The sequence below is a fragment of the Halichoerus grypus genome, chromosome 8 (genome assembly GCF_964656455.1).
Source record: "Halichoerus grypus chromosome 8, mHalGry1.hap1.1, whole genome shotgun sequence".
Classification (NCBI taxonomy): Eukaryota; Metazoa; Chordata; class Mammalia; order Carnivora; family Phocidae; genus Halichoerus; species Halichoerus grypus.
The window spans coordinates 49294172-49311205 of NC_135719.1; the positions used below are offsets into that span (position 1 = coordinate 49294172).

The 17034-nt window shown below is 48.4% G+C and overlaps 1 protein-coding gene across 1 annotated transcript in view; it reads right to left on the reverse strand.

Moving 5' to 3' along the window:
* Positions 1-1666: 1666 nt before the first annotated feature.
* ANKDD1A (ankyrin repeat and death domain containing 1A) overlaps positions 1667-17034 on the reverse strand; it is a 42803-nt gene continuing 27435 nt past the window's right edge. Inside the window, 6 exon segments of the mRNA XM_078079204.1 lie at positions 1667-4061; positions 4992-5123; positions 7783-7987; positions 10864-10959; positions 11963-12061; positions 13111-13209. Coding sequence (XP_077935330.1) covers positions 4000-4061; positions 4992-5123; positions 7783-7987; positions 10864-10959; positions 11963-12061; positions 13111-13209 — 693 coding nt within the window. The 3' untranslated portion in view covers positions 1667-3999.

Below are 17034 nucleotides of genomic sequence, written 5' to 3' on the forward strand. Positions count from 1 at the left end.
GGTACAATTTAGACCAAAAAATCAGCATCAATGCTTCTTTAAGTTTTCAGAACATTGAGTTAGCCATGCTCTTTCCGATTTCATCCCCACCACAGCCCTGATTAAGCTGATTTTACAGCGGAGGTCATGGAGGCTGGGAGCGGCCAAGAGGGGAAGGGCGGAGCTGGGATGCCAACTTGAGTCTGACCATCCCTAAAAGCAGCAGTGGTCTTTCCACATAGGCCAGTGTCTGCTCTGACTGCCTTGTGCCTCAAGAACAGTCGGGGGGCACCTGGGTGGCTCAGTCGTTAAGCGTCTGCCTTCGGCTCAGGTCATGATCCCAGGGTCCTGGGATCGAGCCCCGCATCGGGCTCCCTGCTCGGCGGGAAGCCTGCTTCTCCCTCTCCCACTCCCCCTGCTTGTATTCCCTCTCTCGCTGTGTCTCTCTCTGTCAAATAAATAAATAAAATCTTTAAAAAAAAAAAAACAGTCGGGAGTTATGGAAACACCTGGAAGCCGTGAAGGTAGAGCTTAATGTTTTTAACTGTTAGCATCTGAGGCTACTTCCCAACCAATGGGGAGCTCCTGTGGGCTGGGCCAGGCTGCACATGGTCAGCAGCCCCTTCTTCACCTGGCACAGCAATGGACTGTGGGACTGCCCTCTGCTTTCTCTTCACATTCTCCCTGTGTGAGCCACTTCCCCCTGACAGCTTGAACTACTCCCTGGCTCTATGCCCCGATGACTGCCATTTCCAGCCCCGACTGATTTTTCAGCTGCCCTTGAATGCCTAACAGGCCTATCAGGCCAGCCTTCTACAAGCACACCTATGTCCCCACTGCCCAAACCTGCCCCTTCTCTCCTAAACCGTCATCTCTGTTCCCAGGATCACTGTTCCCCAGATTCCTCGGCTAGAAACTCAGCCATCTTGGACCCCACCCCCATCCCCACATCTCAGGCTGAAGCAGGTACCGAGATGAAACTTTGGGAGCAAGGTGGTTATTTAGGATCAAAGGAAAGAGGTTGGGCATGGGAGAAGCTGAGCTATGACAGGCCTGACCAAGCACCAGCGGACCACGTAGCGGGCTCTGGAGCTAGGAGTGCCCGTTGGAATAGTCTCATCGGAGGCTGAAAGAGCGAGGCCCTCCTGCCCCGCCAGCTCATCTCTCCTCCTCCTTGCATGCTTCCTGTGTTCCAATCACACCATTCCCCAAACAGATCCATCTCCACACCACTGTGCATTGCACAGACTGTGCTTTTTGCTTAGAATGTGCTTTCCCCACTTCTGTCTTCTCTCTGAGCTTCTCAGACCTTCCTTCCCTTCCTCTTTCCCTTCCTCCTTCCCTTCCCCAACGAAGAACAAATCCCACAGTTCTCTGTACACACCCATCCTAGCACCAACCACATGAGGTCATGGAGGCTGGGAGCGGCCAAGAGGGGAAGGGCGGATCTGGTGTCCCAGTTCCTCCGCCCCCCAATATCACAAGCTCCCAGAGGGCAGGAACTGTGGCTACTCAGCTCTGTACCCCGGCTCCCAGCAGACTGCCTGGCACAGAAGACACTCAGGAAATACGGACTGGCCATGGTGAGTTGAGTGGTACGGTTACACAGAACCAATCCACAACAGCTTGTCTGACTTGAAATTTTGCCACACGTCTCCCAAACGAAACAAATATTGAATGCGAAAGATGAATTTCAACATTTCAATTTTATTTAAGAACTTGCTTTTTTTGTCTCAAAAAAAATACAAAATTTACTTTGCAGAATTCATCCAAATAAATGGTCTAAGTCCCATGTGGTACAAAATACATTTCCTAAATGGAATAAATGGAAGAGAAGTTTCTCCCCCCCTCCACAAAGCACATGCAGGGGCGCCTGGGTGGCTCAGTCAGTTGAGCGTCCGACTCTTGATCTCAGCCCAGGTCTTGATCTCAGGGTCATGACTTCAAGCCCCACTCTGGGCATGGAGCCTACTTAAGAAAACGAAAAACACAAAACACAAAACCACAGCATATGCAGAGAAAGGGCACGGAGGTCCGCGTGCTGCACTGGGGGTCTGAATCTGGCTGTGAACGCTGAGGCCTCACGCCTACCTACAGGTTACTGCCTGTAAAACAGGTTCGTTTCAAAGCCTCCTTTTCTTTCTTTTCATAAGTTCTAGGTGGTTTCTAAAAATCATTAATAGGAACAGTTAAAAAAAAAACAAACCTCTGAGCAGATAGCACAGAGTTCTCGCGCACCCCTCTGCACGACACGGTTTCTGCTACATTTATTTGCATTCGTATTAGTGTGGCGTTTGCAGTTTTATCTGCAGGATAAATTCCTCCTGGTGGGATTGCTGGGTCAGAGGGCAAATGCATTTGTCATTTGGGCAGACGGAATGGCAGCTGCCTTTCAGAGGACTGCAGCGCCGTCAGCTCCCCCCCGGCCCTGTGTGACGGCTGAAGCCCCTTTCAGCTCTAACAGCTTTTATTCTGTCCGCCTCCCAGGACTCAGGCCCAGCGGGTAACTCTGTAGGGAGTTTTTCTAAGACGTGGGCTCCTCAACTGGCCACAGAGAGCTGTGCCACATGCGGGAGAGCTCAAATTAGAGCTTGGGGGCAGAACTTCCAGGCTATTATCCTGCGCGGATAGCCACCACATCTGTGAAACCACGGGGAGGCTTCCAGAGTCGCAGCTTCCTGGAGCCACGCTCTTGCCAGGGCAGCCGAGCCCCAGAGCAGCCCGTGCTGGCCCAGCACCCGAAAGCAAAGCTCCACACCAGCTGAGCCGCCCAGTATGCTTGCCCCTTGCCACAGATGCCTATTTAACTTTTTTTTTCTTTTTAAAGATTTTATTTACTTATTTGACAGAGAGAGACACAGCGAGAGAGGGAACACAAGCAGGGGGAGTGGGAGAGGAAGAAGCAGGCTTCCCGCCGAGCAGGGAGCCCGATGCGGGGCTCGATCCCAGGACCCTGAGATCATGACCTGAGCCAAAGGCAGACGCTTAATGACTGAGCCACCCAGGCGCCCCAACTTATTTAAATTTCTAATCATTCAAATTAAACTACACATTCGGTTCCTCGGTCCCACTAGCCACACTTCAAGTACCCAGCAGCCACAGGTGGCTAGGGGTAAATGTATTGGATAGCACAGATCTGGAACATTCCCGTCACCACAGAAAGTTCTGTCAGATGGTGCTGCTCTGGAGAGGTGACCCTCTGTATGGGGCTAGTAAAACTAAGAATGACAACTAAATGTAAGGTGTGTGGTCCTGGACTGGATCCTGGTCCAGAAAAAGGACATGAACGGCTCAACTGACAAAACCGGAATCAGGTCTGAAGAGCAGTTAAGAGTACGGTATCAGTGTTAACTTCCTGGTTTTGAAAATTAGGCTGTGATTGTGTAAGATGTTAGTATTTGGGGAAGCTGTATGGTGAAGCGTATTCAGAAATTCTTTGTACTGGTTCTGCAATGTTTAAGTCTGAAAGGATTTCAAAATAAAATTTTTAAAATTGAAAAAAAAAATCCTAAAACAAGAGAGAAAAAAAGTGTGTGCCTCCTGGAACTGTCACGGCGTACAAATAAGCTTGGGGACAGAAAGAGAGCTGTGGAGTGAGCGCAGCGTTCACTAAAAGCCAGCGAGTGGGTGACAGGCGGGCGGTTTTGTAAGTGCCAGCTGGAGAGACAGGAATGCGGGGTTTGGCACCTGCCCGCAACAGCTGATTGGCTGCTTTATCCATCCTGGGCCTCAGCGTCCTCTTTGAAGAGATGCCCCTTGCATCTCAGGGGACTGCTGTGCGGCTCCGAGAGCTGTAAAGGACCCCACCTGTGGGAAGGGATGACCTGCAAAACCCGGACCGGCCCCTGGACCGGCCCTTGTGGAAGAGACCGCAAGCGGCGCCCGCGGCTCAGTACAAGCAGCGGGAGGTCTGTTACGGCGATTTAAAAAAAAAAAAAAAAAGCCCCTAAGTGGTGGTCGTCTTCTGTTCAGTGGCCCCCACTCTGAGGCCCCATGCCCCTGAAGGTCTGGCCCCTCTGGTTACATGGCCGTGCACCTGCTGGGGGCCCTCGGGTCAGCGTTTGCTTTCTTCCTGACGCTTTCTGCAAGAGAGAAGAATCCTATTGCTTCATGTTGCCGCGGCTCTGCCTCACCGGGCTGGTTTTTTGTTTTAATTGCCTGCCAGTGTTTGTGCTAGAAGAAGACAGAATGATATTTAAGACCATTTTGGAAAAAGAAAAAAGTGCCTGATTCCTCCCCTGTGAAATGAGTGTTTTCCCACCTTCCCTGCAGCAGCTGTGAGTTCCCCACCCCACAGGGGCTCGCCTTTCTCCTCTCTAGGACATGCTAGCCACGTTTTCACGGTTAGTGCCACAGAGCCTTCGTTACTACTGCTGACTGCCTGAGACCCCGTCCTGTGCCCCATAATGCACCACGCCAGTGGACGTCATGGTATTTGAGCCTCTTTCAGCATGAGCTGATTTTGTTTTTAATGAGGGATTCGTACTGAACGTTTTATCTCGCTTGCCTGATAGTTCCACAGGGTGCTCAGAATCTGAAACCAGGCTTTTGGAATGGACAGACTCAAAAGGTTGTGATGGCCTCAGAAATGTGATTTATTTGCCAGATCGAACTGGTTCAACTCCTATTAAGCCAGTTCTAGCCCGTATGTCTTACTGTTTGTGGAAAAGAAGTCTGCAGGCTGTTCCAGCCTTATTCCAAGCTAGGAAAAAAAAAAAAAAAAAAAGAACCAAAGTACAGAGGGCCAGCAAGGAGAAGACGACAGCATCAGTGGCTTTGCGGCTGTGAAGGCTGCAGGATCACCTGAGCCAGCACCCTCAGGGCACAGGTGGGAAACGGGGGCCAGGAGGCAAGGGTTTGCCCAGGGCTCTGCCCGAATTCCAGTAGACAAGGCTAGGACCAGGAACCTGGAAGGTTCAGAGCCAGCACCACAGCATTGTGGTCTGAGCAGACCTTCGGGGGCCCTGTCACATTCCAGGGGGGCCAGTGCTGCCCTGAGCAGGGACACTTACCAGCTAGGTCCCTCCTGTCAATGGCCACGAGGCCCTCAAACAGTGCTTTGCTGGGGTTCTCACCGGCTGTGGCCACACCATGCAGCCAGATGAGCAGCATCCGGTGGCCGTGCTCCTGGTAGCTCTTGGTGCCTGAGGACCACGAGGGGAGAAAGAGAAGGAGCCAACCGAGCCCACCTTGGCCGAGCCAGCTCTAAGCTGCCCTGCACCACCTCCTGCACATGCCCAGGTGGGAAAGAGCCAGGCCCTTCTCCGAGGTGCTGTGGAGCTCAGCCCAGAGATAGGGAGAGGAGGGAAGGGACAGGCTCGGATGGGGTTGGGGTGGAGGTTTTGTGTTGGGGACTCTAGAACTTCCCCTGCCCCAGGCTTTCTCCTGAGCATCCACCATGCATCCTGTTGGTGTTGCTCTGAAGACAGAATTGGCACTCATTGTTGTGATCCCATGTCGCACAGGACTATTCCCTGCATCTCTGGCTACTCACAATAATCTGTGCCTTGCCCGCTAGTGGTCCTATTTTACAGATGAGAAAACCGGCTTAGTGCACGACAGAAGTGGTCATGTTCTTTCCCCTGCGCCGGTGGTTCCCAGCTGTAAGTGCTCACTGGAAACCCCCGGGAAGCCGTCCAAAAAATACTGACACCTGGGTCCCATTCCCTCCCTAGAGATTCCAACCTACTTGGGTCTGGGCGCAGCCTGCGCACTGAGCGGTGTTAAGGCTTCCCAGGTGATTCCAACATACAGCCATGATCTTCAGTGTGGGAGGAGGGGTGAACTTGTTACTACACTCTGTGACTAGGTAGGTCTCCTCTCCCAGCCACTGGGGCCAGGTCAGTCCATGCACTGCGTCCTCTGACTTTCTGGCCCCCTCCGGGCCCTCAGCAGGCACTTCCTCATGGGGCTGCCCTTGGCAGAGCGGTTTCATTTGGCCCATTTATTCACTGTCCCTTGCCTCCAGCCCCGTAATTTACCCGTGCTCCTTTGTCCTCTCTGAAAGTTCTTATCTGACACAGAGGTTACGTTTGGAGTCCCTGCTCTATTCCACTAACTGGTGTGCATATTTTTCTGCCAGGTATCTCTCTATGCTAATTATTTGAGCTTTATAAAAGGTTGAGTCTGGTTGGATTAGATCCTCTTCACTTTCCCCCGCAGAATATTCATTTAAATAGTCCCTCTTTGGGGTGCCTGGGTGGCTCAGTCAGTTAAGTGGCTGCCTTCAGCTCAGGTCATGGTCCGGGGTCCTGGGATCGAGTCCAGCATCAGGCTCCCTGCTCAGCGGGGAGTCTGCTTCTTCCTCTCCCTCTGCCCCCCAACCCCAGCTCATGCTGTCTCTCTCGTGCTCTCTCATATGTGCTCTCTCTCAAGTAAATAAAATCTTTAAACATTCCCTCTTTATTCTTTCAAGTGAACTCTAGAATCCTTTAGTCAAGTTTCAAAAATCTGTTTTGATTTGACTAAAACCGAACCAGGGGCACCTGGGTGGCTCAGTCAGTTAAGCATCCAACTCTTGGTTTCGGCTCAGGTCATGATCTCAGGGTCATGATCTTGGGGTTGTAGGATCGAGCCCAACGTTGGGCTCCGAGCTCAGTGAGGAGTCTGCTTGGGATTCTCTCTCCCTCTCCCCCTGCCTGCCGCTTGTTCTCTCTCTAAAATAAATAAATCTTTTTTTTTGAAGATTTTATTTATTTGACAGAGAGACAACAAGAGAGAGAACACAAGCAGGGGGAAGTAGGAGAGGGAGAAGCAGGCTTCCCGCCAAGCAGAGAGCCTGATGCGGGGCTCAATCCCAGGACCCTGGGATCATGACCTGAGCTGAAGGCAGACGCTTAATGACTGAGCCACCCAGGCGCCCCCTAAAATAAATAAATCTTTTTAAAAAAATCAAATTTTTAAACTAGTTTGGGAAAAATCAATGTCTACCTGACACTTTTTCTAGCCAGGAATGTAGAATGTCATTCCACCTACCCAAGTCTTTTTTTAGAGTTGAATTTTTATTTTATTCATATGCCATTCATATTTTTTAGAAACTATTGCAAATGGAATAGCTTTTCAAAAAGCTATTGATGGTACACAAGAATACCATGGTATCTGTATATTTTATCATATTTAGCCATTTCACTGAATTATTGAGTTTTTCAGTTGATTCTTCTGGACTTCCTGTGTATAGGATTATAGCATCTGAAGTTAATAAATCTCTCTCTTCCTTTCTAATATTTACAGTCCTTATTTCTGTTTCTGTTTTCTGCCTTAGTACCAGGGACCTTTTTTTTTTTTTAATTTTATTTATTTGAGAGGAGAGAGAGAGAGAGCATAAGCATGGGGGGCGGGGGGCAGAGGGAGAGAGTGAAGCCGATTCCCAGCAAGCAGGGAGCCCGATGCGAGCCTCGATCCCAGATCCCACCCTGGGACCATGACCTGAGCTGAAGGCAGATGCTTAACCGACGGTGCCAACATTTCCAAGCAGATACTAAATAATGGTGGCAATAGATGGTCCTCTCCTTTTTATAGGGAGTGCCTTTATTTTGGTGTGTGAATGATTGGTATCAGCTTGGGCTAATTCATGAAGAATGTGAAGTTTACAGGTCAATGGGGAGGGAGAGGCAGAGGGCACGGCCTGAGCAAAGGCCTGGAAGGATGGAGAGGCATGTGGGATGTTGGCGATGGCATGTGGCTTGCTGTGATCAGGCTGTGGGTTGCAGGGCTTTCCCCCCAGAAACACAGAAAGCCTAATATACAGTGCCCCCACCTCTCCACCCACTGGTCGCTCTGGGGTGGGGAGAGGCAGGGCGGTACCTGTCCACTGCTGCTCGATGGCGTGGACGTGGGCCTCGGTGAACTCCCAACAATATGCGAGCTTCTTCCACTCATGAGGCCGCAGGTCCCTGGAGGCCAGTCGCCACAGCACACAGGAGAATTGCCGCCCTTCCTGCCGATGGTCCTGCTTAAAGGTCAAGTTCTTCCCACAGGGATCCCTGGGGTCCCTGCGCCAGAGGTGATCCTGTGGAGCAGATCCCCAAAGTGCAGCTGCCGCCTGGGGGGAAATCCCTGCCAGGCTCTCCCTTGGGAGTTTGGATGGGGCTCTGGCAGGCATCCAGGCCTGGGGCTTCATGTCTGCTACTCTGGTTTCTCACTCTGTGCCTTGCTTAGACTTCCGGAACCCCAGCAGCTCACACGCCATCCAGATTGCCTTTTCTCACCTGCCTGTCCCTCAACCCCATTGCCACAGTCCAAAGATCACCCACAGGCCACCTCTTCCAGGAAGCCTTCCCAATTCCTCTCTTTTCTCTGTGTTCTTACAGCGCAAGTGTCAGCAGAAGGACTCAGCGGCTCTGGCTAACACCAGTCAAGCCAAGGATCAGGCACTAACTAGATTTGCTGAATCCCAACAAGTAGTGAAGGGCAGGATTACAGAATCTCTATGCAAAGCAGGTGATAAAATGAGAAGTTACAAAAGAATTATGTGATAGCATAAGTTAAACCCACAAAAGCCTAAGTAAGCCCCTCTAAAGAACGTGGATACAGAGCTCTGGTTCTTAAAAAAGCTCGGGTGAGTTCTGGCATCCGCAGCTGCAAATCTTACATCCTGGTCAACAGTGTCTGGCTGATCACCTGTGACGTGATGACCAGGGAGACTGGCTCTCACCTGGGGAGGTTCCCCAGCAGTGTCCCAGCTGCATCTGTATATTGGGATCATCTGGGAGCTTTAAGAACCGCCGATGCTGGGCGCCTGGCTGGCTCAGTTGGAAGAGCATGAGACTCTTGATCTTGGGGGTGTGAGTTTGAGCCCCTCATTGGGTGTAGAGATTAATTTAAAAAATAAAATCTTAAAAAAAATCTTTAAAAATAGAATCTTTAAGGCACCTGGGTGGCTCAGCTGGTTAAGCCTCTGCCTTTGGCTCAGGTCATGATCTCAGGGTCCTGGGATCGAGCCCCACATCGGGCTCCCTGCTCAGCGGGAAGCCTGCTTCTCCCTCTCCCTCTGCCTGTGCTTTCTCTCTTTCTCTCTCTGTCAAATAAATAAATAAAATCTTTAAAAAATAAGTAAAAATAAAAAACAAGGGGCGCCTGGGTGGCTCAGTCGTTAAGTGTCTGCTTTCAGCTTGGGTCATGATCCCAGGGTGCTGGGATCGAGCCCCGCATCGGGCTCCCTGCTCTGCAGGAAGCCTGCTTCTCCCTCTCCCACTCCCCCGCTTGTGTTCCCTCTCTTGCTCTCTCTCTGTCAAATAAATAAATTTTAAAAAAAATAAATAAAAAACAAAACTACCAATGCTTGGATCCGTACACCAGAGATTTGGATTGAATTAGCCTGGGGATGGGAGGGAGGTTTGCGATTCTAACTGCGCCGCTGCCTTAGCGTTGAGAACTTTTAAAGTCTGAGGTGTTAGAATTAAGCACAGAGATGAATCAGTTCATCAAATTCTTGGTATTAATATTTTGGGGTTACATTTAGGAGTAACCTGTTGTATGCAAAGGAGCTGTAATGTTTCTGAGAATCTAGCATGTCCGTGAAAGAGAAGATCTTATGATTCCTATTGAAATTTGTAATTAATCAATTGATTTTGAAATCGTGATTTTTTTGAGCGGTACTAGAGAAGCTTACTAAGTTTGCAAACAATATTGGAATGTTTAAGATATTTGAGATTCACTTTATAGGTTTAATTTACCGGATTTTACTAGGATAATTAAGAATTTAGGGGGCGCCTGGGTGGCTCAGTCAGTTAAGCGTCCAACTGTTGACTTGGGCTCAAGTCATGATCTTAGGGTTGTGGGATCGAGCCCCGTGGCCTGCTTGAGATTCTCTCTCTTCCTCTCCCTCTGCCCCCACCTCCCTCTTTAAAAAAAAAAAAGAAAAAAGAATTTAGGAAGGAAAGTGCTTAAAAAAAAATCTATCAAATTTAATCAGTTTAAAATGTTTAAGATAGTTTAAACATGGATCCAAACATTAATTAAAAGGCTTCCTTGAAAGTGGAAATTCCTAAGATTCCTAAAAAAATACCAGTTGTATAAATGGGATAAGGTTTATAAAATGAATTTATAAGTTTAAGGAAAACTAGGTGTTTTTTTTTTTTTAAAGATTTTATTTATTTAAGAGAGTGAGCAAGAGAGAGAGAGAGAGCACATGCACGAGCAGGGGCAGAGGGAGAGGGAGAAGCAGACTCCCCACTGAGCAGGGAGCCTGATGCGGGGCTCAATCCCAGGACCCTAGGATCATGGATCGTGACCCCAGCGGAAGGCAGACACTTAACCGACTGAGCCACCCAGGTGCCCCAAGGAAAAGTAGGTTTTAAAATTTGTAATAAATTATTTTTAAAACTGAAGTAAATGCAAAAATTATTTTCTATGTATAAAAACAACCTCAAAGACATCAAAAAACTCCCCACCCGACCCCCATTTGCTGACGATTGGAATAGTATGGCCTTACATCTGCTTCTCTTCCTCCCCAATTCCTCAGCAAGCATCACTAATCAATCCCAGCACACTTTCCTTCTGGGCTCAGAAAGTTGCCTGAATACAACACCCCCAGCAGCAATTCCAGTCACCTGGAGACGGCAGTAAGCTGAAACCAACTTGCCATCTCTTTCTTCATGCACGCAGGCATGCGCCCATGCATCCATCAACCAGGAGCTCTAACAGCATCCGGTACTATGTCCACAATGGCATGGACTCCGGGCTGCCTTGTTGCAGTGTGGCTGGGTGCTCACTCATCTCTAGATGCTCACAGACAAGCCTCGTGGCAGGTAAGGCACGGATTATCACCCCGTTGGAAACTGGGCGGGGCTGAATTGGTCAGGGCTGGGGTTCAAAGCCAGCCCCACCCCTAGCCAAGGCCGCTGCCTCTGCAACACGGACAGACCTCGTGCAGGGTGTCAGGACCTTCTCCCACGTGTAGAGGCGATCAGCCTTTATGATCATGTCCACCAGGCTGATGTGGTTGCTGCGAGCGGCCACCGCCAGGGCAGTTTTCCCTTGCTGCAAGGAAGGAGTAAGAAGGGTGGCCTCTAGCATCGGCTGCAAACGCTCCTGCCCCCAAGAAAGCAGTTTCCAGCAGTCTACACTGGAGAGCAGAAAGGTTTTCTGGGCATGACGAGGGGCGTGGGAGGCACAGGTAGAATGAGGCAATAATTCCAGCAACCGCCTCTTGTTTAGAATTTAGGAAGTCTTAGAGCGTATGAAGCCCAGCCTGCATAACTCAACAACACCTGTGAAATAGCAAGACACGGCCTGCTTCTCAGATGAAACCAGAGCCCAGAGAAGGGGACTGGGTTCATCAGGTCACGTCTGCCCACCCCACCCAGGCCCTTTGCTCCAGGCCTCCCGCACAGGGCTGGCCTTAATCCCCAGGCACGTGCAGGGAGTTAGGAAGTTCCTCTTTGCACCTGGCCGGCTGCCCTGGGGCCCAGGTCAAGGCAGGGAGCCCCTCCCAGGTCTAGTCTCAGGGCCTATTTCTGCCCTCAACTCTTCCGCACACCATCCCAAGGACTGGGCCACATGTCCAAGCCCCTTCCCCTCATGAGCCTGTGACCTCCTTAGCCTTATTCCAAGTCCTCAGGTCATCTGGACTCTCCAGCCACCTGAGGGAGTAGCCACCCCAGAGGCACAAAGAGCCGGGAAGCTTCCCCACCCCTGACCCACAAGTAGGGGGCTGTGGGACAGTGATGTACTGCTCCTCGACTCCTTCTCCCCCTGGCCACCTGGCGACTCAAGGAGCTCAAAGTCTGAGGGACCATGAAACAGAAGGCAACCACCTCACAGTTCTAGACCAGCAGGAGGGCAGGCCAAGTCCTAAGGGACCTGAGAGGAGGAAGGGGAAGGTGATGGAGGGGCAGGAAGGCTTCCTGGTGGAGGCTGCATCTGAGCTAGTATACAAAGGCTGGGAAGCCTTGAACAGTCTGAGAGCAGGAGACTTTTGTAGTAGGGTCTCTGGCAAAGAGGGAGCCATGAAAACTTGAAAGGGAGGCTGGTTGGGAGGTACCTTATCTCTCAGGTTTAAGTTAACCCCCGCGACGAGGAGCATCTCCGCTATGTCCTGCCTGGCGTGCTCAGCAGCAAGGTGGAGGGGCGTCTGCTGCCTCTGGGGAAGAAGCCAAGGGGTCAGGGGAGTAGAAAAGCATGTACAAGTGTCCCAAGGCTCAAAGCCAGGACAGGTCCAAGGTGGGTCCACTCCTAACTGGGCCTTAACAAGTTTATCTAAAAGTTATGGGAGAGAGTAAGCTGGGTTTAGTCATAAACACAATACCAGAGAAAACTTGGTAAAAACAAAAAAGCAGAAAGAACAAAGGAAAAAATACCACTTGCTAGCTAAGTCAACCTCTGTAACAATCCTAATATATTTCTTCTAGTCTTTAATGTAGAATGCTTTTGATTTGTTGGTTTTACATGAGATCATCCCATATATACATTTTGCATCCATTTTTTCTACCTAACATGTCCATATGTTATGACAAACACCATTTTTAACAGCTCCATAGTAATCTACGTCTAGCCCATAATCTACCTGATCACTTCTTTATTATTAAATATTTGGGCCATTTGCAAATTGAAGATTGATAAGCAATGCTGCAATAAATATCTTTGTGCATGAGCTTTTAATGTATTTCTTGAGGCTCAATTCATTGAAGTGCAAAGACTGATCATTTTGAAGGTATATGCTGTATCCTGCCAAGTTGCTTTCCACCACTCGTGGTTGTAGGTACGGGCACTGAGGGCTCTGTGGTCAGGGGGAGGACTGTGGGGATGGGGAATTCAAAGGGCTCCTGACTGAGCACAACTTCAGGACTCAGAGGCCTCTTGTGACACAAGACTGCCCCACTCACCCCTGTCCTGGGAATTTTCCTAAAGGAAAAGAAAAATCAATGAAAGGAAACGGTGGAATGTAGGAAGATGTTTACTGCAGTGTTATCCGGACCATGGTAACAACCTGGAAACCACCAAAATGTTCAAAATAGACGAATGGTTGATAAAATGATGTTACCTTCAACGAATATTCACACAGCTTTTTTATAAACTAAAAAAGTAATTTCTCAACTCCGAGCCATGCTAGGAGATGGCAGCCAAGCCCTGCCGGCCTGGGAGGGTGCCCAGAGGTTCCCTGGGGCCCAGACGGTTTCTGCAACCACTTACATTGTCGGTGGCATCCAGGTCACTGCCGGCGTCGATGAGAAGCTGGACCAAGGCAGGGAAGTGGTGCTTCACAGCCAGGTGCAGAGGAGAGGCGCCCGGCTGGGGGAGGAGACACATGGATCATTCACTGGGTCCCTCCCAGGACTGCCCAGAACAGGTTGATAGGTTGGTGCTGGGGGATGGACGTAGGGAGGTGTATGGAGATATAGTGCTTCTAGGTTTGGCCCTTTTCTTTTTTTTAAGATTTTATTTATTTATTTGAGAGAGAGAGAGAGAGCACAAGCAGGGGGAGGGGCAGGCAGAGGGAGAGGGAGAAGCAGGCTCCCCGCTGAGCAGGGAGCGCGATGCGGGGCCCGATCCCAGGACCCTGGGATCATGACCCGAGCCTTCTGCCTTCGGGTCATGATTTAAGTGTCAGTTAGACACTTAACTGACTGAGCCACCCAGGCGCCCCAAGTTTGGCCCTTCTTGCTCTTCAGAGGACATGGGTGGCTCGAGGAATCTATAACCCCAAAGGCTGAAACCCTGGAGTTTCTGTATCCTCAAGGTGGTTGGAAGCCTGAAGACCTAAGTTTGAGACCTTGCTATCCCAGGAACTATGTGACTGTGGGCAAGTCATTTCCCTTCTCTGCTACTCTTCATCTAATAAGTGATGTTTCCTGAGGTCCCTTCTAGCAACACTTTAAAATTCTCTACTATCTCATTGAATCCACACATGAACCTAGGTAGAGTATATAGGAATGGTGTTATTAGTATTTTCATCTTACAAACAGGAACACTGAGGTTCAGAAGACAAAAGGGACTTGCCCAATAGCTAATAAGAACCTTGTGTTATTGGGAGTTTCTCCCCTGAGCACCTAGGTAGGTGCCTGATTACTGTTTATGCATGAAAAGAATAAATGAGAATCAGCCGGGACCAGAACAGAGACCTCACAAGTCCAACACACAACCAAGGCCTCGCTCAAGGCTGGAAGACTCCTTCGTCAATGGTCCCCTCATAAACCCCCCTGGCCACGTGACAAAGTGGAGCTACTCCTACAGCATCCTTCTCACTTGGTGATACAGTGACACATATATAGTGGAATAGTACAAAGTCAGTAAAATCGATGGTGGAAAAACACCCTCATACATTGAGTATAAAGAGATTACAGAACAGAACACACACACACACAACAAAAATGTCTTCTACCAATGTCTATTAGTTTGGGCCAGAAAATTTAAAAAATAAAATAAAAAGGTTTATGATATTGGAAAAGAAGATTTAAACTACATGATTATTTGTAGGCAATGTGATTGTATATCTAGACAGGTTAAAAAAATTATTACCCCCCCCAAAAAACCCCAGTAAAATTAATTAAAAGTCATATAGAAGATAAAACCCAAGTCAATAGCATTGTTGTTTTGAATGCCTACAAGAAATGACATATTTTTTATTTTATTTTTTTTAAAGATTTTTATTTATTTGACAGAGAGAGAGACAGAGAGAGAGGGAACACAAGCAGGGGGAGTGGGAGAGGGAGAAGCAGGCTTCCTGCGGAGCAGGGAGCCGGATGTGGGGCTCGATCCCAGGACCCTGGGATCATGACCTGAGCCGAAGGCAGATGCTTAACGACTGAGCCACCCAGGTGCCCCGAAATGACATATTTTTTAAAAGATATCCTCTTCATGACAGTCAAAATTATAAAGTATCTATGAAGAGTATAATTGTTAATGGACATATCAAAGGCAAACTAAAAGCCATATAACATCACTGAGGGATGGAAAAGAAGACAAAGAAATAGACTTCATGCTCCTAGTGAAAAATTAGTATAAAGATGACCATTTTCTCCTACATTATTTACAAGTTTAATGTAATCCCAAACCCAAATTTCTATAAATGCCAAAAAGGATTCTGAAACACATCTAGAAAAAAATTTTTAAACCCAGGGAAAACTACCCTAAGAATTTCAACAGAGTCCTCAGATCAGTGCTGGATGACTGTGAAATCAAAATCCGGCCAGGAAAAGGTGTGCTGTGCCAGTGAATGGGGAGAGACTGAAACTGGCTCAAACGCATGACTCAGGTGAGCCTGGAAACTTGTCAGAACTACAAGGACCGTCTTTCCAGAAAGAAAGCAGCAGGCTATGGAGATAAAATAAGCGAACACGCTGGATCTAGCCTCGGTCGTCCTGGAAACACGTCTGGGGGAATGTGGTCAGAAAGGGGAGTGGAAAGAGAGCAAGTATGGCTTTTAGTTGTTTTACATTTTATTTATAAAAACCAAAAGAACCAAAAAGTACACAAGGTACCTAGTGAAAAGCCTTCTTCCACCCCCATCACCCATCTGCTCATATTCCCCACTGCTAAACCCCACTGGTAATAATCTTTTTTTTTTTTAAGATTTTATTTATTTATTTATTTATTTATTTAATTTATCAGAGAGAGAGAATAAGCAGGGGGAGTGGCAGGCAGAGGGAGAAGCAGGCTCCTCGCTGAGCAGGGGGGCCCCGATGTGGGACTCGATCCCAGGACCCTGGGATCAGGACCTGAGCCAAAGGCAGAGGCTTAACCAACTGAGCCACCCAGGTGCTGCCCACTGCCCCCCCACCACCACTGACACTGGTAATCTTGACTGTTGCTATTATGTGTATCCTTCCAGAGATGCTTAAATTTTTTTTTAAAGAAGAACCTTAAATTAAAGTTTTATTTTGAGGTAATTATAGGCTCACATGCAGTTAAAAAATAATGCAGAGAGCTCTGGTGTATCCTTTACCCACTTCCCCCCAGTGGTAACATCTTACAAAACCCTGGTACAGGGGCCCCTGGGTGGTGCAGTAGGTGAAGCATCCCACTCTTGATTTCTGCTCAGGTCATGATCTCAGGATCCTGGGATCGAGCCCCGAGTTGGGCTCCATGCTCAGTGCAGAGTTTGCTTCTCTCTCTCCCCTCTGTCCCTCTCCCCTGCAGGCTTGCCCTATCTCTCTCTCTAAAATAAAATAAATAAATCTTAAAAACAACAACAACCCTGGTACAATATCCCAAGCAGGATAATGACTCTGATAACATCCACTGTCTTATCCCGATACCCCCAGCTTCACTTGTCGTCATTTGTACACGTGTGTGTTTAGTTCTATGCCATTTTATCACATGTGCGTGTTCGTGTACCCACTGCACAGCAAAGACACAGAACTGTTCCCTCACGAGGATCCCTTGTGTTGTTTTTTTATAATTCTCTCCTCTCTCCACGTCCCCATCACTAACCCCCAGCAAACACTAATCTGCTCTCCATCTCTATTGTGTCATTTCGAGAATGTTCTATAAGCAGAACCATACAATATGTAACTTCACAGACTGGTTTTTTCACTCAACATTTTTCCCTTAAGATTCATCCAAGTTGTTGCACGCACCAGTAGTTTCTTCTCATTGCTGAGTTGTATGAGTTGGATGTACCACAGTTTCTCTTACCGTTTCAAAGGACATCTGGGTTGTTTCCAGGTTTGGCCTATTGAATAAAGGTGCTATGAAAATTCAGGTACAGGTTTTTGTGCGAACGGATGTTCTCACTTCTCTGGGGGAAAAGGCCAAGAGTGCAATTGCTAGGTCACAGGGTAACTGCATGTTTAGCTTTTCGAATAACTCCAAAGCTGTTTTCCAGAATGGTTGTACCATTTTACATTCGCACCAGCAATGTAAGAGTGATCCAGTTTCTCCACAACCTTGCCAACACTTGGTGTCATCACTATTTTTTATTTTAATCATTCTGATAGGCGTGTAGTGATATCTCTTTGTGGTTTTAACTTGCACTTCCCTAATGGCTAATGATGTTGAATGTCTTTTCATACCCTTATTTGTCATCTGTATATTCTCGTCAGTGAAATGTCTATTCAGGTGTTTTGTCCATTTTCTAATTTTTTTTTTTTACTGTAGAGCTTTGAGGTGAGGTTT